The following is a 27,824-nucleotide window of genomic DNA, read 5'->3' as shown; positions in this document are numbered from 1 at the left end:
ACTGCTTTATTAGCATAAATGAGTCCAGGTGCTGCTACAGGAACTATCAAGGAGTCCTAACTGCTCCCATGAGTTTATTTCCTCTAGTAAAAAATTACAAAAAACAAATCTTACATAAATTAACTAGAATGATGCTGTTTCCTTCAAACCCCCGGGAGAATTCACTGAAAATGGTCAATTTCCCACACTGATCTGCTCATATCTCCCTCCTTAACTTCATAAACCTGAAAGAATGATATCAACCCTTATTCCTATTGCTGATAATGAGATTTGTACAAGAAATCCCACATAAAAGTTAAAACCCTTCAGTTTATTTTTAATGAATTCCAGGCAACAGTGGATGGTACGGCTGGCCCTAGATGATGTAATTTTGTACTTTAAGTGCTTCAACCTACTGATAATGGTGTGAAATGTGCTCAGATCTGCAAAGTTGATCCTCCCCAAGCTGCAACTGTGGATTCACCTGCTGGCAATCACTTATACCACTGAAATTCAAGCCCCAATGCTGTTGTACAAGTGCAAGAGGTGTGGGGTTTCATCCACATCTCCAAATGTAGGAGGGATTTCGTCCTCCAAGTCTGCCAAGCTGAATACATGCTGGACAGATCTGCAATTCTCCAAAATGGAAGCAAAACAAAATAATCATCTATCTCCAAAATGAATCGTACAAGCCTCTTTTACTCAATCGAACCCTAGAGGCATCAAAGAAAGATTTTTGGAATCTTTGCTCTCCAAAAGTAGTGCCCACTTGAGGGGAAATCTCCATCATGAATTAATAACCACTTTTAAGTCATTAGAATTCACCTAGGAAGGTGTGCAAGGGACTTTTTCAATAAAGTCAATTATTAAGTTTTATTAGTAACTTATAAGTTACTTTATTAGCTTTTTCTATTTTTAGAAAAAGTGACTTAAGTAACTTTATATTATAAAGTTACTTTATTATTTTCACCAAAGACATAAAATGACTAAGTCTAGGTCCCCTTTGGCTAGCAAACTCATCTGCGAACACTGAACTTCACCTGTGGAGATGGAAAACAGGTGAATCTAAGCACTGAATGGCAACTAAAGAAGAGGGGACATTACAGTCCCCCCTTCTCGGAATTGCTTGTCCTCAAGCAACTGAAGAGCAGGATGTTGAAGAATAGATTCTCCTTCCCAAGTGGCATCCTCTATGGGCAAATCCTTCCATCTAATCAAAAATTCTCTAATCACCCTGTTCCTCAATGTCCTCTCACGCCTATCCAGGATCTCAATTGGGACCATGATCAGCTTCCCTTCTTCATCCATGGGTGGTAACACTGAAGAAGTCACTGTGTGTTGTCCAATTGCCTTCTTGAGGCAAGATACATGAAAGACATTATGAACCTTGCTCTCTGGTGGAAGCTCAATCTCATATGCCACTTCCCCAACTCTCCTCAAAACACGATATGGACCATAGAATTGGGGCTTAAGCTTTTCTACCCCACTCATCTTCATAGAACTCTGCCGGTAAGGCTGGAGGCGCAAGAATACCATATCCCCAACCTCACATGTTCTCTCAGTCCTATGGTGATCAACATATAACTTTTGTTGATTCTGGGCTCGCTGAATATTCTCCTTAAGTGCCTTGAGAATGTCTTGGCTTTCCTGAAGCCAATCCTGTGCCACTGGTGCTCTACTATCTCCAAGTGCCATAGCATCGTAACCATAAAGTGCATGAAAAGGAGACATATCAATAGACATGTGATGTGTTGTGTTGTAGCAAAACTCTCCCAAATATAACCAACGAACTCATGTACGTTGTTGTCCTGACACATAGTTTCGTAAATACCCCTCAAGCCACGTGTTCACAATCTCAGTCTGTCCATCAGTTTGAGGGTGATAGCTAGTGCTAGGTGACAACTCGGTGCCAGTAAGTTTAAACAACTCCTACCAAAAAGAACTCATGAACCGGCTATCACGGTCACTGACAATGGTCTTTGGAAGACCATGGAGCCTAAATACTTCTCTGAAAAACAGATCAGCAACCTGTGAAGTTGTATATGCTGCTGCTATGGGAAAGAAATGGGCATATTTTGTCAACCTGTCCACTACTACATATATGCAATCTTTCCCTTGAACCTTGGGAAAACCCATGATGAAATCCATTAAAATACCAGTCCATTTTTGCTCCAAAATGGGTAATGGTTGCAGCAAACCAGCAGGGTGTGTATTTTCAGTTTTATTTTGTTGGCAAGTAATACACTCTCTTACATGCTGTAAAACATCATCTTTGAGGCCTTTCCAAGAGAACCTCTCTCTAATCTGCCTGTAAGTTTTACCGTACCCCTGATGTCCTACTATAGGAGTGTCATGAAAAGCATGTAAAATCTGATTTTTTAGTTTAGATTCTGAAACTAAATAAATTCTCCCCTTGTAGTAAATCACGTCATCCACAACTGTGTACCTGTCATACTGAAGGATCCCATCCATAATTTCACATGCCTGCTGATTTTTGGAATACTCTACTAAAAATTGAGATTTCCAATCAGCTGAAATCTCACTCAATGAACAAAGGGCAGCAATGGATGGCTTCCTAGATAATGCATCAGCAGCTACATTATTTTTCCCCTTCACATATTCAATGTCAAAATCATATGCTTAAATCTTACTGACCCATTTTTGCTGCCTCTCATTAAGATCTTTTTGTCCTAAAAAATACTTAAGGCTGTTATAATCAGTTCTAACAATGAATTTCCTCCCCACTAAGTACTGTCTGAATTTTGTGAGAGCATGCATAATAGCCAACATTTCTTTATCATAGGTAGAGTATAATTTCTCATTGTCTTTCGGTTTTCTACTCTCATACACAATAGGATGATGGTTTTGCATAAGTACTGCACCCACACCTTCTCCCGAAGCATCACATTCAATCACAAAAGGTTGCATGAAATCAGGAGGTGCTAACACAGGACAAGTGCTCATCACCTGTTTAAGTCTATCAAATACCTCCTGTGCTTCCTGAGTCCATCTGAAAGCCCCTTTTCGGGTGAGATCTGTCAAAGGTGTTGCAAGCTAAGAATAACCCCTTACAAACCTCCTATAATAAGCACATAAACCAAGGAAACCACGCAACTCTGAAATATTCCTGGGAGGTGGCCAATCAATAATAGCTTGGATTTCCTAATGGACTTTGACTCCATCAACTCCTATCACATGACCCAAGTATAAAATCTCAGTGAGCCCAAATTTGCATTTGGACATCTTAGCATACAAGGACTGAAATTCCATAATGCTCAACACCTCATCTAAGTGCCTCAGATGTTCCTCCCATGATCTATTGTAAATCAATATATCATCAAAGAATACCAATACAAACTTATGTAGATGCTTATTAAATATGTGGTTTATACATGATTGAAATGTAGCAGGGGCGTTAGTGAGACCGAAAGGCATCACTAAGAACTCATATTGACCATAATGGCATCTAAAGGTTGTTTTGTGAATATCAGACTCCGGCACCTTAATCTGGTGATACCCTGATCAAAGATTAATCTTCGAAAAATAGACTGAGCCATGAAGCTCATCCAACAACTCATCTATGAGTGGAATGGGGTACCGATTCTTAATGTTAAGTGCATGGTAGTCAATACACATGCGTAAGGTCCCATCCTTCTTCTTCACCAACACAACTGAAGAAGCAAAGGGACTAGAGCTCGATCTAATGAATCCCATGTCCAGAAGTTCACTGATGGTCTTCTCAATCTCATCTCTATAGGCCTTAGGATGGCGGTAAGGAGTGGTCATGACTGGTTTTGCTCCATCCTCTAATTCTATCACATGCTCAAAGCCTCTATCAGGTGGTACTCTAGGAGGTATATCACCAAACACCACCCCATGTTTATCTACAATCTGTTGTATATCAATGTGATATGAATTACCATTCTGAGATGAAGATGCTTTAGATGAAACAAAGCATTGTGTAGCACAAAGGATATCTTTGTGCCTGATAATAGTCTCCATCCTGCGAGAAGAAACCTCCTTGGGGCCTCCATCCGATAATGCCCTCAGTATTCTCTTCTTACCATCAGCTAAGAACTGGTGATCAATGACATATCTGCCAATTCCCTGTAACCATTGCATACCTATAACTGTATCATAATCCTCTAAGGGTAAAACATAAAAGTCATCTATCAAAGTGTAGTCCCCCATCTGGATACTGAGCTGAGGAATCCTCCTGGTACATCCTCTGTCTGTAACCCACATCTCTCTACCATATGCTGATCAATAAAGTTATGGGTTGCTCCAGTATCTACTAAACACACTACACGCTGCCCCTGAATAGTTCCCTTCAATCTGAAAACATGGAACTTAGGATAATTGGAAAGAGTGGCCATGGTAACACTGGTCGTAGCCTGTGCATCAATAGAGTCAAGCTCAATCTGGGGAGACTCAATATGCTCTCCCTCATCATCAATGTCCTGTATGTGCTCATCCCCCACATCTGAGCTCACTTCAATGAGATGAGCTTTGCCTTTGCCAAGGCACCTGTGACCCGGTTCACAAGGTTCCTTACAAGTAAAACACAGTTTCTTTCTCCTTAATTCATTTATAGTCTCTTGATCAATCCAAGGAGAAGATGTGTTACCCTTCTGTGGATTGAAAGGCTTCTAGAAAGGTTTGGAGTTCCTGGGAAGTTTTTGTTTTGCTGAAAAGTGGAGGATGGAGGAGTGGTGTCCAAGTCTAACGTGAGCTGAATAGCCTCCTGTAAAGTCTTAGGCTTCAAAGCCTTGACTAAACCACGACATCTCTCATGAAGTCCCTCTATGAAAAGCATAACTACCCTCCTAACAGGCATCTCTGGTACCATCACTACTATACGCTGAAATTCATTAATACATGTATCCACATGACCCGACTGTTTCAGGAGAGCTAAATCCCTATAATAAAGTTCCACATCTTTCTTGTCAAATCTGGAAATCAGCCTCTCTATGAACTCCGCGTATGAATGAATGAGAGCGTGATTCTATGTGACCAATCCATGGTGCCAGCAGTCATATGCGACACCCTCCAAATGTAGGACAGCAATCTGAATGGCCTCGTTTCCAGCCATGGGTTTCAAGGAGAGGTATATATCTAGCTTGCGAACCCATGTTCGTGCACTAGTGGAACCGCTGCTATCAAAAGTGGATAAAATCAACTTATCTGTAGCCTTCTTCAGATCATTATTCCACTGTTGTCTGGGTCCTCTGTCATTTTGTCCCCTCATGGAATCACGGCACTGCATACAATATTGATGCAACGGGAATGCATCTCTAACATGTGCTGGTAGACGTGCCCACTCATCGCTGGCAGCCATAACTGTGTCTTGGAAGGTGATTCCATTATGAGGCTCAACCAACGGTGCTATATCTCTAGGAGTGAACCGTGGGGAGCATAGGCCTATCCGATGTCCTAGTATGGGTCCTCTCCCTTCATGGTGAGATGGATGCATTACTCAGGGAAGATGGAATTCTGTTGCTGCCCCTACTTCCTTCAACTGATATAGTCCTGCTACGACTCTTGTGCCTTCCCCTATTATTTCCCAAATCCATTATGTCAAGTATGTCCTATAACTTGTTGATTGCATCAACAATTCTTGGTTGTGCTTCAGCCAGGCTCCTCATAATCTCATCAGGATTGAGTGGACTCTGTCTCTCTTGTCTGGGTGGGCTCCTCTGACCTTCAGGTATATCACCCATATTAGTCTCAAAGGGTGGTTCTGTGACAATTTAAATCCACTCTAGGTCTCCTGCGTGTGTAATATCTGTAGGTACCAATTCTGTCCCGCTGCATAGAATTACTCTGATCACCCCGAGGCTAGCAGGATCATCGCTCTAATACCACTGAAAGATGTTGACTTAGGAATGTAGCAAACTAACTCACTTTTCTGACTTTTGTATTCTTTGACCAGCAAGAAGGAAATAGATTCTTGTTTGTTTGTTTGTGGTTTTTCACTTTTTTTGTGTTTTGCAAAGTATGAATGCTTGGGAATTGAATGATGCAATTGATAGATAACAATAAACATAAGCTAATGACTGAAATAAAATTTCAGAATGACTGAATGTGTTACAGCGATTATTAAAAACCAATTAACAATGGAATTCACCAAAGACAAGCCAAAATTGGCCTACCAGGGGTCCCACGCCTTGCCTAGAGGACTGCTTTATTAGCATAAATGAGTCCAGGTGCTGCTGCAGGAGCTATCAAGGAGTCCTAACTGTTCCCATGAGTTTATTTCCTCTAGTAAATAATTACCAAAAACAAATCTTACATAAATTAAGTGGACTGATGCTGTTTCCTTCAAACCCCCAGGAGAATTCACTGAAAATGGTCAATTTCCCACACTGATCTGCTCATATCTCCCTCATGTGACTTCATAAACCTGAAAGAATGATATCAACCCTTATTACTACTGCTGATAATGAGATTTGTACAAGAAATCACACATAAAACCCTTCAGTTTATTTTTAATGAATTCCAAGCAACAGTGGATGGTACGGCTGGCCTTGGATGATGTAATTTTGTACTTTTAAGTACTTCAACCTGCTGATATGGTGTGAAATGTGCTCAGATCTGCAAAGTTGATCCTCCCCAAGCTGCAACTGTGCATTCACCTGCTGGCAATCACTTATACCACTGAAATTCAAGCCCCAATGCTGCTGTACAAGTGCAAGAGGTGTGAGGTTTCATCCACATCTCCAAATGTAGGAGGGATTTTGTCCTCCAAGTCTGCCAAGCTGAATACGTGATGGACAGATCTGCAATTCTCCAAAATGGAAGCAAAACAAAATAATCATCTATCTCCAAAATGAATCATCCAAGCCTCTTTTACCCAATTGAACCCTAGAGGCATCAAAGAAAGATTCTTTGGAATCTTTGCTCTCCAAAAGTAGCACCCACTTGAGGGGAAATCTCCATCATGAATTAATAACCACTTTTAAGTCATTGGAATTCACCTAGGAAGGTGTGCAAGGGACTTTTTCAATAAAGTCATTTATTAAGTTTTATTAGTAACTTATAACCTACTTTATTAGCTTTTTCTATTTTTAGAAAAAGTGACTTATGTAACTTTATATTATAAAGTTACTTTATTATTTTCACCAAAGACATAAAATGACTAAGTCTAGGTCCCCTTTGGCTAGCAAACTCATCTCCGAACACTGAACTTCACCTGTGGAAATGGAAAACAAGTGAATCTGAGCACTGAATGGCAACTAAAGAAGAGGGGACATTACACAAATTGGGCTAATCAAGCTAGACAGGAATGGCAGCAAGATCAAGAGATTTCACAACTCATTTAGCACTTGCAACATCACCCTAGTGCATCCAATAAATTTGTGAGGAAAGAAGATTCCTTGTGGCATATGGATCAACTTTTTCTTTGCAGAAAGCAAAACCACTCTTTAACAATATGGTTTTCACAGAAAATGCACCCCCAACGGGTGGAAACTCAGGTTTCTTGGAAACCTTTAGGCTTTCATCAAATTGAACAAGATTTCTTCTAGGAAGGTCTCAAAGAAGATGATAAGAAGTTTGTAAAAAAATATTTGGTCTGCCAACAAATCAAGGTGGGTCAAGAAAGACTCCAAGCGTTTTATAGCCAATATAAGTGAAACTAGCACAAAATGAGATCACTGGCATCACAAAAGAAACCTTACAACAGACTCTCCCAAAAGAATGCCATCTCCATCTTATAGAATCCATAACCACTAACTAACTTGCCCATGGACTTAAGTACCAAGACAAATGATAATTATACCACATAAAAAAATGCTGACAAGATTTCTGAACAACCCTTCCTACGAGTGATGGTCTTACAAAAGCCCACACTTTGTAGACAACTATCAAGAGACCCATAAAGGCACGGGAAAAAAATGCAAGTTATTATGAGTTGTCACAAGTAATCATGGCTCAGACTAGTCAGTGATCAGATCACTGACTTTTTTGCAGGCTTGTACACAAATCCTAAGGTACAAGAAAATTTTGAAAAAAATCATTACTTATCCCGATTTAGCATGAAATTAAAAAAAAAAGCTTTTTTCTTTATTTTTATAAATTGTTTCCACGTTTTTAAATTTTCCAATTGCATCCCAATTGGTTAAAAGAATGTTTATCTTTTGGTTTACCACATCAATCCCAGGAAAGATTTTTGCTACTAGTCCAAGAAAAGTGAAACTTTCATTATGAAAAAAAATGCCTACTAAATTTCTATTAATACCGCACCCTATGATCAATAGTCTAAATATGAAATCCCAATAATCTTTGCAAAATGCAATGATGATACCCAAGATGGCATTCCTCTCGAAACAAGACATATAAAACATTGTATGCCAATCAATTCCTTTTCAACGGAAATTATGGTTTGTTAAAAAAGCAGATTTCCATGGCACAAGAAGTTCAATAATATTTATCTTTTACCATATCATGAAGCAATGCTTACCTTTTACCATCTCATAGCGTTTCAAGTCTTCTCGAAAATGTATCACCTGCTCAACATAAGCATATATTTTCCTCGAGTTTTCTACAGATCCTACACCACATAAAACCTTGTTCGTGAAAAAGTAAATCCCCCTTCACTCTCTATGTCAAGGAATAAATAAAGAAACAAGGAAATTAAAATAAATTTGCACACATTCTATATGCCAGGATTGGAAGATAATAAAGTGGACATAAAATGGTTGAGTCATGTAGAATATATAACACAAAGAAAGAATGAAAGCTCATAACAAAATTCTAAAATTTTGAAAGCACCTCCTGCAGGCATTGTCCTGTCAAACCAAAGGAGTAATGAATCCAAACACTTGACAGCGCCTGTAACCAGGACATAAACTGGATTATTTCCTGTCCGATGAAGCTCCTCTTCTAAAGTATCAAGGCATAACTTCACAATGATGTCCAAATGTTCTTCTCGAAACAAGGCAGGAAACTTTTCAACTGCATAGCCAATTAGCATCAAAATATTTGACCTCACTGCAGGAAAAACAAACACACTGAATCAATGAGATTAACCATCAAGTTTAAAAAGAAACAGAAATAACATAATTAGTTAGATTTGCATGTACTTTGTTTGTGCAATGAACCTGTGCCGGTAAGTGGTAACCAAGGCCTTGGACATTAATTGCATAATTTTTACAAATTGTTCACTTGCAGTATAGCTCACAACAAAATCTGGGATGGCCAGATCTGTGGACCAAATCGTTTTTAGAGCAGCATTGGATAATGATGCTGTCAACAACCTTGTTCATTGAATAATGTATGTACAGCTGCGAAATAATGTATAATTTGCACCAGAGATTTGCTTAAGTAGCCAATTATGAAGCGGATATATTTTGAAAAGGATGGATTAGTGTGTGTGTGTGTGTACATATACATATATGTAAATGCATATATAGATGCACAATGTGTGTTTGTATTTTGTGTCTACACATACATACATACATATCAATATTGTACATATATACGTATATAAATATGTATCTGTGTACATGTACACATGTATTGTACATATATACATGTATATATGTATACATATATGTATGTATGTGTATGTACATATGCATGTATGTGTATGTGTATGTACATATGCATGTATGTGTATGTATATATATGATACATATGTGTGTGTGTGTGTATACATATGCATGTACATGTATGTATATATACAATACATATAAAAGCCTAAGGTTTATTTAAAATATTTCCTCGATAATTATGTTGTGGATATAATTGTATTATTTAAAATGTTTTTATTTATATACATGTGTTTATGTATTCATTTTCACTGAAGCTGATAATTCTTTCTACCCAGCAAAAAAGAAAGCTATAGTTTGTTTCCCACAATGCTTGTAATTTGAAATTTTGAATAGACTATTTGTGTGTAAAAGAGGTCAATCATTTGAAAACCTTGGCTGCTGTGTGGGAGAAAGAAAACACCTTAACTATCACAGTAGCTTAGCTTCCCTACTTATTCATATTTTTTTTTATAAAAATAAATCAAACTGTTCAAGTATTCTAATCCTATACTGTGTACATAAGAGTAGAAAGTAAATACATGTGCCAGCTGTCCTTGCTTTCCTATACTCTACTAACAATGACTCCGCCCATGTCCAATCCAGCGAAATATCCAGAGGTATACTCTCCTGCATGCTTAATTCCAAAATTGAGAGCAATGGAGACAATGCCGCAGCCTGTACTGACCTTGAATCTTCTCTTCTGAAAATACCCATGCATTTAGCCTGTCCAAACACATTGTTCAAATTTAATACAAAGACTGAATATGATTACAATGGCCAACCCAAAACAGAATGGGGATAGCATCTATTCATAAGAAAATAAACTCAACATAGCAAAAAGAAAAGAAAAAAACATACTTTCTTTGAAAAAATGTTCCAAACAAAGAGGTTTATAGAAAAGGAAAAAAAGCGCATTAAGCAGGATTGGAATTTCAAAGCCTCCTTTAGCACTTAGTGAAGACAACTTATAGTGATTCCAGGAAGCAACTCTTGTTATCCTTGCTGGTTTTCTGAGGAACATCATCTTCTTTCTTTTGGTTGCCCTCATTATTGATAGATCCCTTGGGTGCATCCACATGGCTGTTAGGCTTTTCTGCATTTATCTTCTTTGGTGGTTCAGTAGCCTTTGGATTGTGATCCTCTTTGGTATTCCCTTGATAACCACGACTAGTCTTAATGAAAGGTGAACCTTAGCAATTGATAATGTCATCTAGAATTTCAGTACTCTTCTCAAACTTCAAGCTTTTGTTCAATTGAACAATTGTTTTCTCCAATTCCTTCCTCGAGATAACAATTTCGGACTCTAGCTTCTCATAGTCTTCTTCTTCTGTCTTTAGCTGAATTCTCACCATTTCTTCTGTCCTCTTTGCCTCTTCTAATTGAATGTTCGGCTGATGATGATTTTTTCTGATTCCTCAAGGCTTTGTGACATTTTTGCTTTTAAATTATAATTCTTTTCTTCATATTTTTGTGGCTGCAATTCTTCGTTTCAGATTCTTTTTCTTAAGCTTCTTGATTTCACTGAGGGCACAGATGGGTTCTTCAAGATCCACATCCTCAATTTCAGCATCTTCCTCATCTTCTGAATTCACCTTCTCTTTCACATATCTGTCCTTATCTTGGAAGAAATCAATCTTTGTCTCTACTGCCATGAATAGAGTTTCTTCTTTGTCATTGTCTGAAACAATTTCATTTATTTCCTTAGATGAGCTGTTGCCCCTTCTTGAATACAGACCCTTTTTACGTTTATGAATTTCTTCTTCTTGTTGTATTGCTGATGTTTGTTCCCCTTCTTCTTGCCATGATCTTCATCACAGCTGTTATTATTGTTGTCCTCATTTTTGTTTCCAAAAATGATGGACCATTACAAAAAAAAATTGTTAAAAAATGAAAAAAATTACTCTGTGGCATGCTTCCCGAGGCAGAATTTCGACTAATCCTTGGACTGGCTTAATCCTCAATCCATCCTCGAACTACGTTTCGAATTTCGTCGCATTTTGGGTTCGTTTGCTATGTCTTTCCTTCAATTTCGGGTTTTAAAATCCCGACTGCGGGTGGAGAATTTTCTTCAAACTGCAAGTTTTAATGATGTCCATTGTTTTGGTTTTTGTAGGGAAATTTTTAGCTTATTACATGTGCGCTTTTATTAAAAGATGAATACTTGTAATTTGTTTTAAATTTCCCCTTTATTGTTTTTATTGTTTGTATTGTTTTTTGGCTTTTTCAGTTAGTATAGGGATTTTTTGGTTAAGTTACAAGTAAACTTGTAGTTCTCTCCAAAAACCCCTACTTTAATGGTTTTTACATGTAATAGGGATTTTAAACCCCTATTTGTGCAAGTAAATTATGACTTGTGGTAGGGGTTTTATTTCCCCTCTACAAGTGAATAAAACTTGCATCTCTCTCCAAAAATCCCGATTTTGCCTTGTAAGTGAAAAAGTAACAATTTAAAACTTGCACTTTGGTCTAAAAAACCTGATTTTGCTTATAAAGTGCATTTTTGACATTTTAAATTTGCACTTTGTTCCAAAAATCCCGATTTTGGCTTTGTTGAGGAAAAAGTGAAAATTAGAACTTGTTATATCTTCAAAAAAACCCGATTTTCACATGATTATGCAAATTCGAACTTGCTATTTATATCCAAAAACCCGATTTGCAAGAAAATTGGTTTTGTTGAACATTTCAAAGCAACTTTTGTGGAGAATTTGTTGGAGGAAGGCGTTTTGGATTGCTCTCTATTTTCATGCATGATTGGACACCTTTCATGCCACATGGAGGTTGCTTTTGCTGGTTTTTAGCTTTATAACAGCCACCACGTTTTTCCAAAAGACCACATTTTTTACCATTTGGAATGTCACGAATCTTCAATGGTATGAATCGTTTTGGCTAGGAGTGATAAGGCGTTGAGGGTTAAAGAAGATTCAAACATTTTCCATGCCATTTCTCATGTATTTGCTGCCACGTTTTTCCACATAAGGCGTTTTTGCAAAAACGTGGCTCGGGTTTCGGGATTGTGGTTTGTGTTTATTTAAGAATTTGTCTTCCTCATTTAAAGATTGATTGCATTTTTGGAGAAGCATTTTCAATTTCATTCAAGGTATGTTCTCCTTTCTTTCTTGTTTCATTTTATTATTTCCTTGTTTTCTTAGTTTTCCTCCTTAGTTGCATTTTTGTAAATATGTTGTTCTTCCCCCAAAAATCAGTTTTTGTGAGAAAGATCTTCCCCTTGGTATGCAATTTTTAAATTGCATTGTTCTTCCTCATATTCCCTCTTTACTTGTATTCGGGATTTTTAATCCCGATTACAAGTTGGCTGGAAATTCTTGTTCTTCCCTTACGGTTAAGGAATTTAACCATTTTTATTCAAATTCCAAGTTGAAAAGTGTGAAATACCCCCCCCTTTCAAATTCGGGTTTTAAAAACCAGATTACATGTTGAAAAGTTCTTCCCATTTTCATGAAAGAAAATGACATTCCCGGATTTTCCCATTTCTATCCATTCATGTTTCCCATATCCGTACTTTCCATTTCCGTCATTTTCCGCAAGTCAAATTCTCATTTTCCCTCCATTTCTCCATTTGCAAATTTACAAGTGTACTTGCATTCGGGTTTTAAAACCCCGATTGCATGTATGTTCTTTCCAACTTGTATACTTGCAAAAATTTCCCCAAGATCCGAAATTGGTCAAAGTCAAGATTTTCCCATTTCCATATATTTCCCCTCTTCCTCTCACAAAATCGTGAAGTTCAAGAATCGAAGTTTTTCCCATTTGAAGAAGGAAGAATATTATTTGTAGCTGACTATGATGTTGCCTTAACACTTTTAAGTCTTCATCACAGTATTCCAGGTTCTCAATCAATGTCAGATTTGTCGGCATCTCCAATTTCAAAAAAGATGAAGTACAAGTATGACAAGTATCAGAACGAGGTAGCACCTTCCCAAGTTTCTTCCCCTTTGGATCGTATCAAAGACACGGAAATAGGGCACGAGGATATGTCAAAATTTGTCAAGAGGGTGGAAGATCCACAAGATAATAACATGCAGCGGCTGTTGGACAGCCATATCCATCATGCATCTTCTTTCCCGGTGGCTGCCCTAGAACCTGAATTTGCTCTCGCCTGCGCCCATCATTTTGACAAAGAGACAAGAGTCATCAAAAATGATGATGGCGAAGCAATAATTCGTCTTGATGCAGATACGATCGAGAAGGTCTTCAAAATACCTCCTGCACCTGTTTACATGGAAATCTCTAAAGAAAGTGCAGCAGTGTATTACGTGAAGAGGGAAAAGGATTGCAAGCGACATATCAACAGGTGGATCCAAGAGCCACGAGCCTCCTTCTCAAGGTGGACGAAGTTGTACCGCTGCGATTTCAAATGGGAAATAGGAGACACCATAACCCTTCTCAACAGGATGATGGGCCTCGAGTATTCTAATGTCTTTGAGCCATGGTTGTACCAATTCATCATGTTCATAAGGCAATCACACCATATATCATCGAGAGAAGTCATCAACGATGCCTTGTGTGAACAACTTGCAGCAGTCCCTACCACCATGACTTTCTTCATAAACTCATATTTGGTATACTTGGCAGCATCACTAAGACACTTTCCAAGTCTTTCTACCAAGGGTGATCACTCACTTATACCAGTTTGGGAATATTATGACCAGTTGCTGTTGAGACCCAACAGACTACATTTCAGAAGAGTCCAAGATGCATTCTTCGGATATTTCATGTGTCAGTTTGACATAACTCTGAGGAACAAAAGAGTATCAGATGAGGCATGGGAAAGGGTGTGCGAATATGGATGTTTGTTTCTACAGTTTCCCACCTTCACCTATATGAGAATCAGATGCTATAGTGGTCACCCATATATGCTTCCCAGATACCCAACTGATAAGATCATTCTTATGGAGTTGGGAAGACAGATCATGACTGTCCACACTTTTCAGTCTGCTAGACACAAGGTTGGAATGGGGATCTCTACCACAAATCCATTGAAAATTGGCCAGTATTCCCTTGTCACATCTGTAAAAGCTAAGGCCATGGAAACTGAAATGCAGGAAATCAAACTCAAAAGGTTTAAACCTAGAGCTGATTTTGATTACAAGGGTATGAAGGAAAAGATCAAGAAATCCTTTGTGCACGTGCATCACATTGAAGACATCTGGGTAGATCTCCGCACAAAAGCCTAAGTTTTGAAGATGGATTACTACAGGCTCACTATTGAGCAAATTGTTGATTTTAACTTGGTGGATATCCCACAAGGGATGATTGATGATGGGCACATATTTGATCCTGAATACATTTCGCGGAGGGTTGAGGAAGCTCCACTTCCTTTGATCCAATGGTCACACAAAGAGGGCATATCCATCCTTGAGAGATTTCAGCCTATCTTGGCTAACACCAACGCATGGCTGAAAAATAATGTTGTTAGACTTATAAAACCAAGGTTGGAAAAGAAGATGATTCTACAGGGCCTCTTCGACGTAAGTCTGAGATTCAGGTTGACAACAAGGAAGGTGCATCATCTTCGGGCACAAAGATCAAGTTGCGAGTTAGTCGGGCAGTAGTGCTTCCTCCTGAGGAGACGACAGTTCGTGGGAAGGAAAAATCACGATTTCATGTTCAGGTGATCGATCTAGATAATTCAGAAGAAAGGCAACAATCTGATGATGCTCCTAAGTCTCCAATTTTAAACTCGCCTCATGAGATCATTCCTCCAGTTTCCATTGACACACCTCTTTCTCCTCCTGATTTGCTTGTGGATGAATCTCCTCAGAATGCTATTCCCATTTCAGCATACGAGCCATCTCTTGATCATCAACAAGAGACTGTGTTGGAAATTCCTAAGGATATGCCTACTTGCATCCAGTTATCAGAAATTGATACTTCCACTTCTGATTTTGAAGAATTTCTGAGGCAATCTGCCTACCCGTTGGTAACTGAGCAAAACGTGGTCGCTGTCCAAACAAATATTCCTCCCAGGATGACCACGGTGATTCAAACAGAAACTGCTTCTCCTTTGCCTACAACTTCTACTGAAGGGGAGTTGATGACTTTGCCTTCATGGCTCAGTTCTTTTACTCTGAAAAGGAAGAAGCAAGAAATCTCACCTGATGCCTTTGATTATCAACAACTGAAACAGTCCAGATCCAAAGTTGCTAAGAAGGTCAAGAGTATCTCCAGAGTAACTGTTGACAGCAACAAGATGAAGGTAGCTGAAATTGTGGAACCTATTGCAGATAAGCCACTTGAAGAAATGTCAGTTGCTGATTATAAAGTTACAAGGATAGAGTTGGGCAAACAAACGCATGAGGTCATTAAACATGATGCTCAGTTTTTTGTAACTTCACTAGTACAAAGGTGTGATGAACTTCTAGCAAAGAAAGACAAGCTAGAAGAGGAAAACCGACAACTTATGGCAGTCGTTCGTAAAATCACATAACCTGCTGCTGAAGGGAGTAACTCCATAGGTTCTTCTGGTTCCCAAGAATCAATTCATGAAGTGGAAAGGGCTGCTCAAAAGGTACAAGCACTGGATTCCTGGGTTGATCAACTTCATGATCTATGTGCACAGGTAATGAAAGACATTTTTCAGATGATGTCTAAGTTAGAGACCATTGAGGAGAAACTGGATCAGACTTATAATACTTTCAAAAAGAATCTATAAAGTGTTGAAGAAAGTTTGACAATCTGGCGTACCAAGCCCCAACAACAGCTGAGTGTTTTGTAGGAGCATGCCATCATCTCTTCCAGGGTCATGTACTTGGAATTTGAAGAGCTTCTGGAAAACAAGGTCCTTGTTCTTAAATCCCTCATTGAGGAGATCGGTGATGCAAAGAGATTCCGGGGTGAAGTTTTCTGAGATATTGTCTCACATTGTGAAAGGGCCTCTTGCAACATAGTAAGTCAGGATGGACAGCTGATTCCAGAAGAAGAAGTTCTTGCTGATTTACAGATGAGGATTCATAATGAATGGAGGAGCGAACAATTCTCGATCGCTTCAATTCAAATATTGATGAAACACCAAGCCTTTTTGCATGAAATCCAATCTATCCTGGATAAATACAACTCTGCGCTCCTCCGCTATCATGACACTATTGTGAAGACCATGGTTGTTGCCAAGAACACCCATGAACCGAATCTCGAGGAACTACAAATGAGCATTCAAAAGTTTAAAGGATTCGTCTCTTTACGTAATCCAACTTAAGTGTTTTTCAACACTTAGTTGTATTTTACCACTTTTGTAATCTTTAGTGTTAATTTTGTTTTGACAAGTTACATGTAAAAGTATTTTTTGTAAAATGCAAGTTACTCATTACTTGCGCTCTTGTAATTACATGTAAGGCAACTACAAGTTGTGTTCAATTAGGACTGTAGTTGGAATAAGTCTTAGTTAGTTATTGTGAATAAGTCTTGGTGGTTGAGAGAATCTCTCTAGTTAGTTAGGATCCTCCCACCTTTTTCTCTAGGCTCCTCTTCTATAAATACTCGAGGGGTCTATTGTAATTTTTATCTTTTGGAAAGCAAGCAAAAACTCTGCCAAATTTACAGCAAAGAAGTCTTTGAGATTTCACGTGTAAATTCAAGAATTGAAAGGAATAGAAGGAAATTGCTCAAGATTTGAGTCTTTGTGCTACATTCTTGAGTTAGTGTTCTATATTGTCTTTCTTGTAAGTGTTCCTAAAGAGCTTAATCACATCTGATGTGCAGTCTTTGTGCTGCAATTAGTTGAGTTTAATATAGATTAAAATAAATATTTTGTTGAGAGAAGCTGCAAGTCTTTGTGCTTTCACTTGTTCTTAGGAGAATTTAGGAATAGATTTTGTGGGAAATAGCTATGAGTCTTTGAGCTTACACTACTTCTCATTGTTTAAAAGAAGAAAAGATTAATGTTTTTCAGTCTTTGAGTTGTCATAACTTGTTCTTTATAGCATTAGTGTAGAAAAGGGTAGATAGGACTTCACATAATCAAGTCTTTGAACTTGATATTGTCGTCCCATCCCAAAGGAAGTGACGTAAGTCTTTGCGCTTTCAAGAAACTTCATTTCCTTTCTCTCATTTCATTTAAAAGTGGTTATTGTTGTTTATATTCGATTGCTATCCTTTTATATGAAGAGAAAAGGATATTGTCTTTCTTGAAAGAAGAAGAAAAATTGTTGTCCCATCCTATTTTATTTTCAAAGTTGTAGTTAGATAGGGGGAGCCTTCCCTTATTTAAGAGAGTTTTACTCACGTGCTGTAGTTGAAACCACAATTTTGTATATTTCTCCAAGTGTACAAAATTTTCAACCAACAATAATTTTCTATAAATGGACAACTTAGTAGCAAAATGCCCTATCTTACCATAGTTAAAACATTTAAGTGGTAACTTGCCTTTGTACATGCTTGATCCTTTCTTTAGCTTCCTCACAAAATGGGCTTCTTCTTCATTTGACTCGTAGCGTTGCCTCCTAAAAATCATGGTCTTCTTCTGTTGTGTTTTGACGATTTTTACCATTTTTCACGAAACAGAGGTTTTAACTTTTTTTACTATTTTTTCCACAAAACGAAGGTAAGGGTTTGACAATTTTTCCACAAAAATGTGGTGCTATCTTACAAAAGCTTTTTTTTGATGATTTTTGGACAATCATAGGTTTCAGTTTTTTTGCCAATTTTTTATCAACAAAAATTGACATTTTTTGAGGAGCTGATCTTGATTTCTATTTTTCCAAATAGCGGGAAGGATGGCTTCATTACCCAACATCATGTTGGAAGGCACTCAAAGGTTCAACGAATTGTGGTATACTTGGTCATATGAAGAAGTTCTGCAAAAAACAGTTGCCTAATCAAAAGTCCAACCAGATAGGGTCTCAGCAGCAGGCTCATGTCGTAGAGCATTCTGAAGAGGAGTCAACCTTCTATGCATTCATGGCCAAATGACCTACAGATTATGTCAAGTCTTTTGTAGGGTAGTAAATAGAATGACCATTAATGTTACCTCCCTCTTTAGAGAGATGAAATTATTGATGAAAATGAATATTGAAATTGTCAATAATGTTATTTTATTTAGAGGAATCTTGGAAGGTGAAGATTTGGCCTAACTATATTCGTACGTCCAAGTGGATGCAAGAATCATAACGCCCTCAAAAGGGAAGGGATGTATCATCAAGGAGAAGGACGTAAACTTCAGAAAAGGTCAAACTTGCCATCAAGCCATGAACCTAGAGATAAGTTGGCCTTGGGTTAGACTCTGTTGTTACCTTATGTCATTACCTTATGTCAGGGTAGTAAAGTCGTGACCTTGTCAGTAAGATAGTGGGTTCTTGGTCTATTCCTTTAATCATCTTTTATGATTTAAAATATAAGAATTGGAACCATAATCTTATCTTGCAGTAATTGAACTAAAACAAGATATTGTATAAATTCAATCCTTTAATTATATAAATGCAAGTAAATATATATACATATATGAGAAGCAATATATATATATAATGCATTTGTGAATTATTATGATCAATGCATACATACATGTACATATATATATGGGATATTTAACTTATACATATATATATTTATATATTAATCATTTTGAACAAGAATTGTGAATTAATAAGCTATGACTGTTATAGCCGAGTATTCATAAGTTACATATTAATCAACTTGGGGTGGCGGGGCGTAACGCTCATCTCACCTATATCAATGTAAAACTCCCAAGAAACGTATGTTACTTGGGGGAAATGCTGATGATCATTAAAAAGCATGTATCGTGAGGAAAACCTCTCTCTCGCATATCGTATTTTGTGTGGACTCATACATTATTAGGGAAAGACAAAGACTGAGGCGGCAGAAGCTGTAGAATAATATCATTGTTTATCAAGCCATTATAGGCATGTTAAGCTAACACTATATCTCTGTGAAATACAAATGCAAATCTATTAGCATTATTGATTTGAATGATAGGAATCATTATTCGTAATATATTAATCATCGATATGATTAGTAGCCATTTAATAGGCTCGTAAGAATATATTACTTATCTGAAACATAATCATATATGATCTGAGTACGTAATTGAATCTGTTCTTTCTGGTTTATATAAAAAGAAAAGAGATTAGTCTCTGCTTCTGCACTGTAATATAATTCATATGTTGAAATGCTACCAAAGCGTAGATTGCTAGTGATTACAATAAGATCATATCATCATTAGTAATAAAATAGAATAATGGGAATACTTCTTTCTTTAGGGCCAAGTACGGCAATCTTATGATCAGACTTCTTAAAGAAAAGATCCTTAAATGGATCGAACAGAGATATTGTGAAAGAAATTCTTTGTCTCTATGAGCAAGAGCACCCAGGAAACACAAAAAGCTTTAAAGACATTCAACCAATGGAGAAACATATTCCACAGATGGTCAGGAAGACCTAGATTGGTTGGGTTTAATAATGCTATCCAATTATGAATCTGTCTTAAATAAGTCAACAATAGAAGAATGAATTTTAATACTCAATCTAAGTAATAAACTCTCAATATATTATTCAAATACAATAGTATGCTTTAATATTTAAATGTGCAGTGAATCAATGAAATTTATTTGCACATCTGACCACGAATATGGCACGTCTTGTATGGATCCTAAATGAATAAATTTTCACCAACCGTTAACACTTCTAAATATAATTTAGCAAAACGGTAGTTGGGAGTCCAAGTTTAGCTGAAAGAGGTGGCTACCGAATAACTATTATAACCATAACCGGTCATGAAAAGAATACCTCTTATGGAACTAATGTTCGTTATTGTCAATAGGCAAAGATGATTGGTCACAAAGTAAAGGAAATCATATTAAATGAAGTGAACAAGACGAGAAAGGGTGGTGAATATTGACAATACGTTAATCGTGCTTGCAACTTTTAAACCTTGGCCAAGGCGGTGTAGTGCTTTGCATGCGACCGTTAGTTCACATGTATCAAACACACTCCCTAGTCAAAACATCATGCTAGTTAGGAGGTACCTATAGTATGTGACCGACTAGAGTTGTGTAGGTTTTAAACACTAGGCTCAGATGGCAAGAGGACAATTGGACCTAGGCCCTTGTTTACACACTTGTGTAGGGTAAGGCCACTTCCTCATATAAGGTGTGCATGGGATCGCCAAGTCTATGGTTGGAGGTAAAGCCCTTGATGATGCTCTCCCTCTCCACAACAATGCCGAGACTTGTATGAATAATTCCAGATGGATAGCATATTTGTTCAATAATCTTTGATCCTTCCTCTTCTTTATGTATAAATGCTTGATTCTAGTTATTATGCATCTTTATTTAGATTATAACAGATTTACTTTCTTGCAATTTTGTACAATTAAAAGTTAGTTTTCGGTTTATGTTGAAGGTTAGATAGTTATTTAAATACGTTTTCAGTTGAAACAGTTAGTTTCTTTCTTTCAAAAAAACAAAAATCTTGTAAACTAGAAAGTAATTTGCTTCCATTTTTAATTGTTTTAAGATTAGAACATTACAATTAATGGAGGGTATTAAAGTAATATTGTAGTATTTAGCTTATAATGGTCATTTAAGTCATTTAAGTAGTTCTGTTAGTAACTTTATATTCTGTATATCAGTAAATTTTAGTAACTTCCGTTTATGTCTTTACTTCTCAATCATTTCCATTATGGAAAGATCCTCTGTAATTACTTATTTAAGAAGCTTTCATCTCCTTTGTAATTAATTCAATCAATCATCATTTCACTCTTAGCCTTGATAATGGAAACACAAAAAAAAATGTCTTGAATGTTGAAGGTTTGAAGCATACTCTTCTTAGTGTTAGTCAAATGTGTGATCAAGGACATGCCCTTGCATTTCGTGCTCCAAGTTGTGAAATCAGAAAAGCAAGTATAGAGAAATTAGTTGTAGAAGCAAACAAGACAGCAAACCACCTGTACAACCTCAAAGAAATCAAGGGAAAATAATGTTTTTATGAGAAAAATGGATGAAAGTTGGTTATGACATAGAAGAATGGATCATATGAACTTTGATTATCTAGTAAAGATTAGCACCAAACAAGTTGTAAGAGCTGTGTCAAAGGTTGCTAAACCCCCAAACACTCTCTGCAAAGCATCGTCAATGTGGGAAAAAACAAGGGCAAGCTTCAAGACAAAGGAGTATTCAACAAGAAAGCCATTGAAACTTGTCCATACTGTTGTGAGGTATTCACACATTGCCCCATCGCAAATGGAGACCCCCACTTTTTTCCTGCTTTCTAGATAGTGTTTGAGTCCTTAGTTATTAGCCTTTGCATTAGAGAGGTATAGGCGCTCAAATGGCTAGGAGTCAGGCGAATAGTCTTGTGTAAGGTTTGAGGTGAGTAAGTCAGAACCTTCACTTCATGTGTACCCCTTGTGTAGTAAATTTCTTGTACTTCTCCCACAGAGCGAAAATTCACTCTAAGATCTCATGTTGAGCAAGTTATCATGTATTGAAGTTGGGAGAGTAAGTGAAAGTGAGCAAAAGAGAGTTTATTCTTGATTTGAAATCCACTTCATGATCTCAACCACAAGAGCGAACTTCATGACTTGGGGATTTGGAGCGAACTTCATGACTTGGAGATTTGGAGCGAACTTCATGACTTGAGGATTTGGAGCAAACTTCATGACTTGAGGATTTGGAGCAAACTTCATGACTTGGAGATTTGGAACGAACTTCATGACTTGAGGATTTGGAGCGAACTTCATGAGTTGGAGATTTGGAGCGAACTTCATGAGTTGGAAGATTGGAGCAAACTTCATGAGTTGGAAGATTGCAGCTAACTTCATGACTTGGAGATTTGGAGCGAACTTCATGACCTGGAGATTTGGAATGAACTTCATGAGTTGGAGAGACAAGCGAACTTAATAAGCAAGGTGATTGAAACAAACTTCATGTGCACACCATTTAGTGTGATCTTCATCTTCAAACATACATGAGCAAATTTCAAATTCATGTTTGGAGGCACATGAGCCAACTTCATGAACTCAATGAGATGAGTGAACTTCATGTAGGAAGCATCAAGAGCGAATTTCAACTTCACAAATCAGGGGAGATGAGCGAATCTCAACTTCATGTTCAAACCTACATGAGCAAATCTCAATTTCATGAATTAACATGCATAAGTGAATTGAACTTCATAAACTCACTTACATGAGCGAACTTCATGATTGAAGGGAGGAGAGCAAATTCTCCTTAAGAGCTTTGTTTGAGTGTATGTATAAGTGTAAGGATTAAATTAATGAAACAACAAAAAAGATTGAAGGGAGGTTCATTTGAAATTCATTTCATCTCCAAGACCTCGGGAACATCATGTCGAACTTCACAAAATGGAGGAGATGAGTGAGCTTCAAGAATTGAACTACATCAGCGAACTTCAAAAATGAAGACACATGAGCGAATTTTACAAATCAAGCTTCAAGGGCAAATTTCACGTGAATGAACTCTACTTCATGTGTTCCTAGTTGAAGGTGAAGGTGCAAGATTGGTTACATGATTACTACCTTAAACTGATTTGAAGTTTGGAAAGAGTCATTTTGGGTTAAGCTCATGTAACGAAGGAGAGTAAGTTCAAAGACAAGGACAACTTCATGAAAATCAAGAGTGGAGTAAACTTCAAGAGCCCCCTTTTACGAGCAAAAAACAACTTCAAGTGTCCCTTCAAGAAGGTGAATTCTCTTTATATGCTCTTATTAAACCTATATATCGAGTGTATTTGATACTTGCTTGTTTGTTTTGCAGGAAATGAAGAAAGAAATAAGGAGATCACACAAGCAGCATTCACTTACACAAAGACATTATCTACAACATCAACAACATGAAGGGAGTCACAAGAGAAGGAATTCCGAAGGAGAGAGACAATGGTGACATCAGAAGTTCAACAATACTTCAAACTAAGAATTATACCTCGCACTTCCATGATCAAGGCATTCGAAAAGACAGTTTCAGAAGAGTTAATCAAAGTTAGAAGATCATCGTCATCATCGCTGAAGCTGAATAATGTTGAGTATCAATAAATAATCCTTCATGATGATCGACCAAACCTACAAAGTGCAAGTTAAAGGTGGCGTCCTAGTCATCATCCTAGTCACTATCTCTAACAATCAGAGGAGTTCCACATCAACATGTCTTGATTCAATGTACCTGACTCGCCCATGATGGCACAAACTTTGAGGCACCTACTCTTATCATCTATTGGCTATGTTAAAATGTTGTAATTATTTCATTGCCTGAATTGAGTTTGTTGTAACAACCCCTAATTAGGGTTTTCATTGTAAAATCTCGACCATTGATCTCAAATTGATCTGAGCCATTGAATTGTATTGAGAGCACTATAAAAGGCTCAAGTCTCTCATTTATAAAGGTTAATAGCTAATAGCGAATAGTTAGTAGCAGGAGGAGAATAGAATAGAAGATAGAATAGAAGTTAGAATAGAATAGGAGAAGAAATTGTTGTTGAAGACTTGTAAATGAGATACTCTTTTCATTGAAGTTATGGTGAAATGTATTATTTCAACAAGTCTCATAGTTTCTACTTCTCATTTTGTTTTCATGTAAATTAGATTGAATGGAGGAATTTGTTGAATGCATTTATGTGGAATCCGTTTAGTCCATACCACTAGCCTCTTGTTGATTGTAAGTGTGCCTTGTGTGGTCAACTGGAATACTATGTGCTTAACTTCAAATCGCTATACATCCATTGTTTATGCATTAACTTGATTGGTGAGCAGTGTTCGATGGTAATGATTTGAACATCTTTGAAATGTCCTTAGAAGATTGCACTGAGCTTGTGTCAAATTGTTCAAGATGATGGTGAGACCTCGCCTAGTAGGATCCCATCTAATCATTCATCCATCTTCTTACATTTTAGGCCTTAGAATAGACCTTCTCAACCCTTCACCTTTTGCCATTTTTTTTAAAATCAAGCTAGTTAGGACAAAAAAGCATCACCATATTGCAACAGCAGATCATCAAGTTCCAACAATTCAAGCATTCGACAATTCAGCGTAAGTCCCCTTGTGATACTAGCAATCACATCAACCAACTGTGCTTATCCACATGTAGTGATCCTACATTCATAAACCTTGGAATCTTCTCAAGTGATCCTTAAGCTAATTTTCAGTATTTGAGAGATTTTATTCAAGAGAGGAAAGATACTTTTGGGTATTTTATTTTGTGTTCGCATGTGCCTAAAAAACACATCAACACATACAAACTTGTGTGGGTCTACAAAAATGAAGAGTTTGCAAGGAGAAAGGTATTTTATATTGCTTATTGATGATTACTCTAGAATGACATGGGTTACATTTTTTAAATACAAACTCAAAAGCATTTGAGACGTTCAAAGCTTTCATAGCATTGGCTGAAAATGAAACTGGTTTAAAGATTTAAGTGTTTGAGATCAAACAAAGCAGGTAGTTTTACCTCTAATGAATTTGACGAATCACGTGAGTATCATGGTATAAAGAGGCATCACTCAATTGCAAGGATGCCACAACAAAATGGAGTTGTAGAAAGGAAAAATAGGATCGTCCAAGAGATGTCCAGAACCATGCTGAATGAATCAAAATTATTAAAATGTTTAGTAGAGAAGTTATTCACACACAAATATAGATTTTGAACATAAGACAGATCAGAGTAAACAACAACAAACACCTTGTGAATTGTGGAATAGCACACCATCAAGAGTCGAATACTTCAAAGTATAGTACCACATAGGAAGAGATGATGACGACTTGGATGAATTTGATTCCAGAAACAAGGCTTATAGATATTACAACAGAAAACTACGAAAGATCATAAAGAGTGCCAATATAGAAGTGGATGATGTTGGAAACCAATAACACTGAGAGGGGGGGGGTGAATCAGTGTTATACCGAAATAGTAGATTTTAGCCTTAACAAAATATTCATGCACCAACCGGTATACCGATATAAACAGAATTGAAAGAAGTAAAGCAACCAATAAGCCAAACACATAAATGAAAACCATAACACACAGATTTATACGTGGAAAACCTCAATGAGGAAAAACCACGGTGGGATTTGCGACCCACAATATCAATCCACTGGCCATATGAAGAGATATTACAATATATGATGGACCTGCACTTGCAGGAAGGCTTACAGCCTAGAGCACACTGCTCAATCACAATAGGAGCCTCACTGACTACATAAAATTCCAGACAACAATCCGAAGAAATGTGAACTGCTAAGATAGCATCTTCTATGCCAGAATACAATTCCGGTTTAAGCTTTGTATGTTCCAGTTGAAACCCTAAACCCCTTTACCGAAATAACCCTTACAATGAATTCCTCACATACATAATCTCTCTGATATATTTCGCATCAAATTACATTTACATATCCATTACATTACATCCCTATCATTCTCCTTATTATTCAAAATGATCTAATCAATCTGCCCCTATATACCCTATACAAATTTATGCCTTATGTCGGCTTACAAAGATATACACAATATCAAATTACATGTCGGTCAAATATCACAAATGTATAAACATTAAAACAAGTTGTCGATGCTGGATCCAAGATATGTCGGCCTCCAATACCGATAACCTTTACTATACCATGTTGGTCTGCATTGTTGGTGACCAAAGAAATCTTTTTATCCTGTCGGTGCCGGTGTTGGTGTAGAATCTGTGAAGTGCCTGCTGGTACACCATACGAAGTTGGAACCCAAAATCATGTTTCCATCAATGACAACATAGTGAAACCAACCAATAGAGTGTCAATTGCCAACAAATGAGGCAAGGCATCAAAGCAAATATCACATGAGAATAATCACTTGGAGGAATTACACTATGTGAAAGGAGAAGAAGAAAAAGATGTAGAACAAAAAGATACAAATATGGTATCAAAGACACCATCTAAATTTGTCCGGAAGAATCATTCTGAAGATATAATTCTTGGTGATTTAAATGCTGGAATACAAACCAGAAGAAGAGCAATAAAGACATCTGAATATGCAAATCTCTCCTTACTATCCAAAATAGAGCCCAGGGGCTTTGCAATAGAATTTAATGGTAAATATTAATAATAAAATTAGCATTTAAAAGAATAAAAATAAAATTATAATGAAAATATAAAAGAATATCATTAAATATAATTAAAAATTTAATTAAGTTAATGAATGGACAAAAGGCATGAAGTGATAAGTTTTGACTCTCCCAAATATGAGGTATAAAAGGGGAGAAGAGAGCCTCATTTGAGAGGGGATAATTTGGGAATCAGAAATGCAGATCTGATTTAATAAGAAGTGCAAATCTGATCGTGAAAGGTTGTGTCCCTATCAAAGGGCAGAAATAATGAGGAGTTGCACTCTTTCAAAGGGTGCGTCTATTGCCAAAGGGCATACATGATGAAAAAGTATGACTCCTCCCTCACATTAAGAGATATAAAAGAAAGGAATCAAAGCATCCAGTGAGAACATCCATCAATCAGATCAGAACAGAACTTTTATTAAGATTCAGGCAAAACCAATAATGATATCTAATATTGATATTAATTCATTCCTATTACTAATTATATTCTGATTATATATATCCTTACGTAATAGTGATTATTATTAACCGATTCTTATTATTACAATATCCTGATTAATGTATTTGCATTAATAATTACTGGCATTCATGATTTGTTATGAATGTTTGCCATGGTTCGAGAAATGTGATGAAGGGAAAGGCAGTGACCTTTCAAACAGGTCGCTGCCACTAAAAGGCATGACCGTTGGTAGTGGTCTCTCCACCCACAATAGGAAGGACTAATACGTTCCAATAGACATGAGGAGGAAGAAAGGGGAATCGGGTAAGATAGGAAGGTTGCCAGCAAGGATTAATAGTGAATAGGGTTAGCAATAGGTATGTGTGGATTCTGACTTAGCATTGCAGCATAACAAGTCATTCATATTGTTGAAACTACATTACTACATACGATTTCATTAATACAATATAAGGGTGGAAGGCCTTACGAACCTACCAAGGGTTCTCAACTCAAACAACGGAGGTTTAGTTGAACCTATTGCGTTTTATGTTTTGTATTTTGCAATTTCTAACAACAAGGCTAGTTTTGAACAAATAGTATGCAAAAAGCAACTTTGGAAAGAGCTGGAAATTAATTGAACTTCATAAAATTTGGATTATCAAACTCTCATTACATCCAATTTGCATAAACACCTTCAATAAAGAAATCAAACAAGACCAGGAAGATTTATTGTCAAATACCTCAAATTTATGAAAGCCCTTATTTATCCTTGCTACCATACAGCAGCAAATAATGACAGCAAAATTATT

At 37.1% G+C, this 27,824-nt stretch overlaps 1 protein-coding gene across 7 annotated transcripts in view; it reads right to left on the bottom strand.

Moving 5' to 3' along the window:
* LOC131027990 (uncharacterized) overlaps positions 1-27,824 on the bottom strand; it is a 200,942-nt gene that overhangs the window by 164,366 nt on the left and 8,752 nt on the right. For all 7 annotated transcript variants that reach the window (XM_057958096.2, XM_057958098.2, XM_057958100.2 and 4 more), the window contains exons 2-4: positions 10,052-10,235; positions 8,752-8,970; positions 8,441-8,530 (exon numbers count right to left, since the gene is read on the bottom strand). In XM_057958096.2, coding sequence (XP_057814079.1) covers positions 8,441-8,530; positions 8,752-8,970; positions 10,052-10,235 — 493 coding nt within the window. The remainder of the gene's footprint in view (positions 1-8,440; positions 8,531-8,751; positions 8,971-10,051; positions 10,236-27,824) is intronic.

Source organism: Cryptomeria japonica, chromosome 5, assembly GCF_030272615.1.
Source record: "Cryptomeria japonica chromosome 5, Sugi_1.0, whole genome shotgun sequence".
Classification (NCBI taxonomy): Eukaryota; Viridiplantae; Streptophyta; class Pinopsida; order Cupressales; family Cupressaceae; genus Cryptomeria; species Cryptomeria japonica.
Note: the sequence above shows the minus strand (reverse complement) of the source record. Positions and strands in the feature narration are given on the sequence as shown.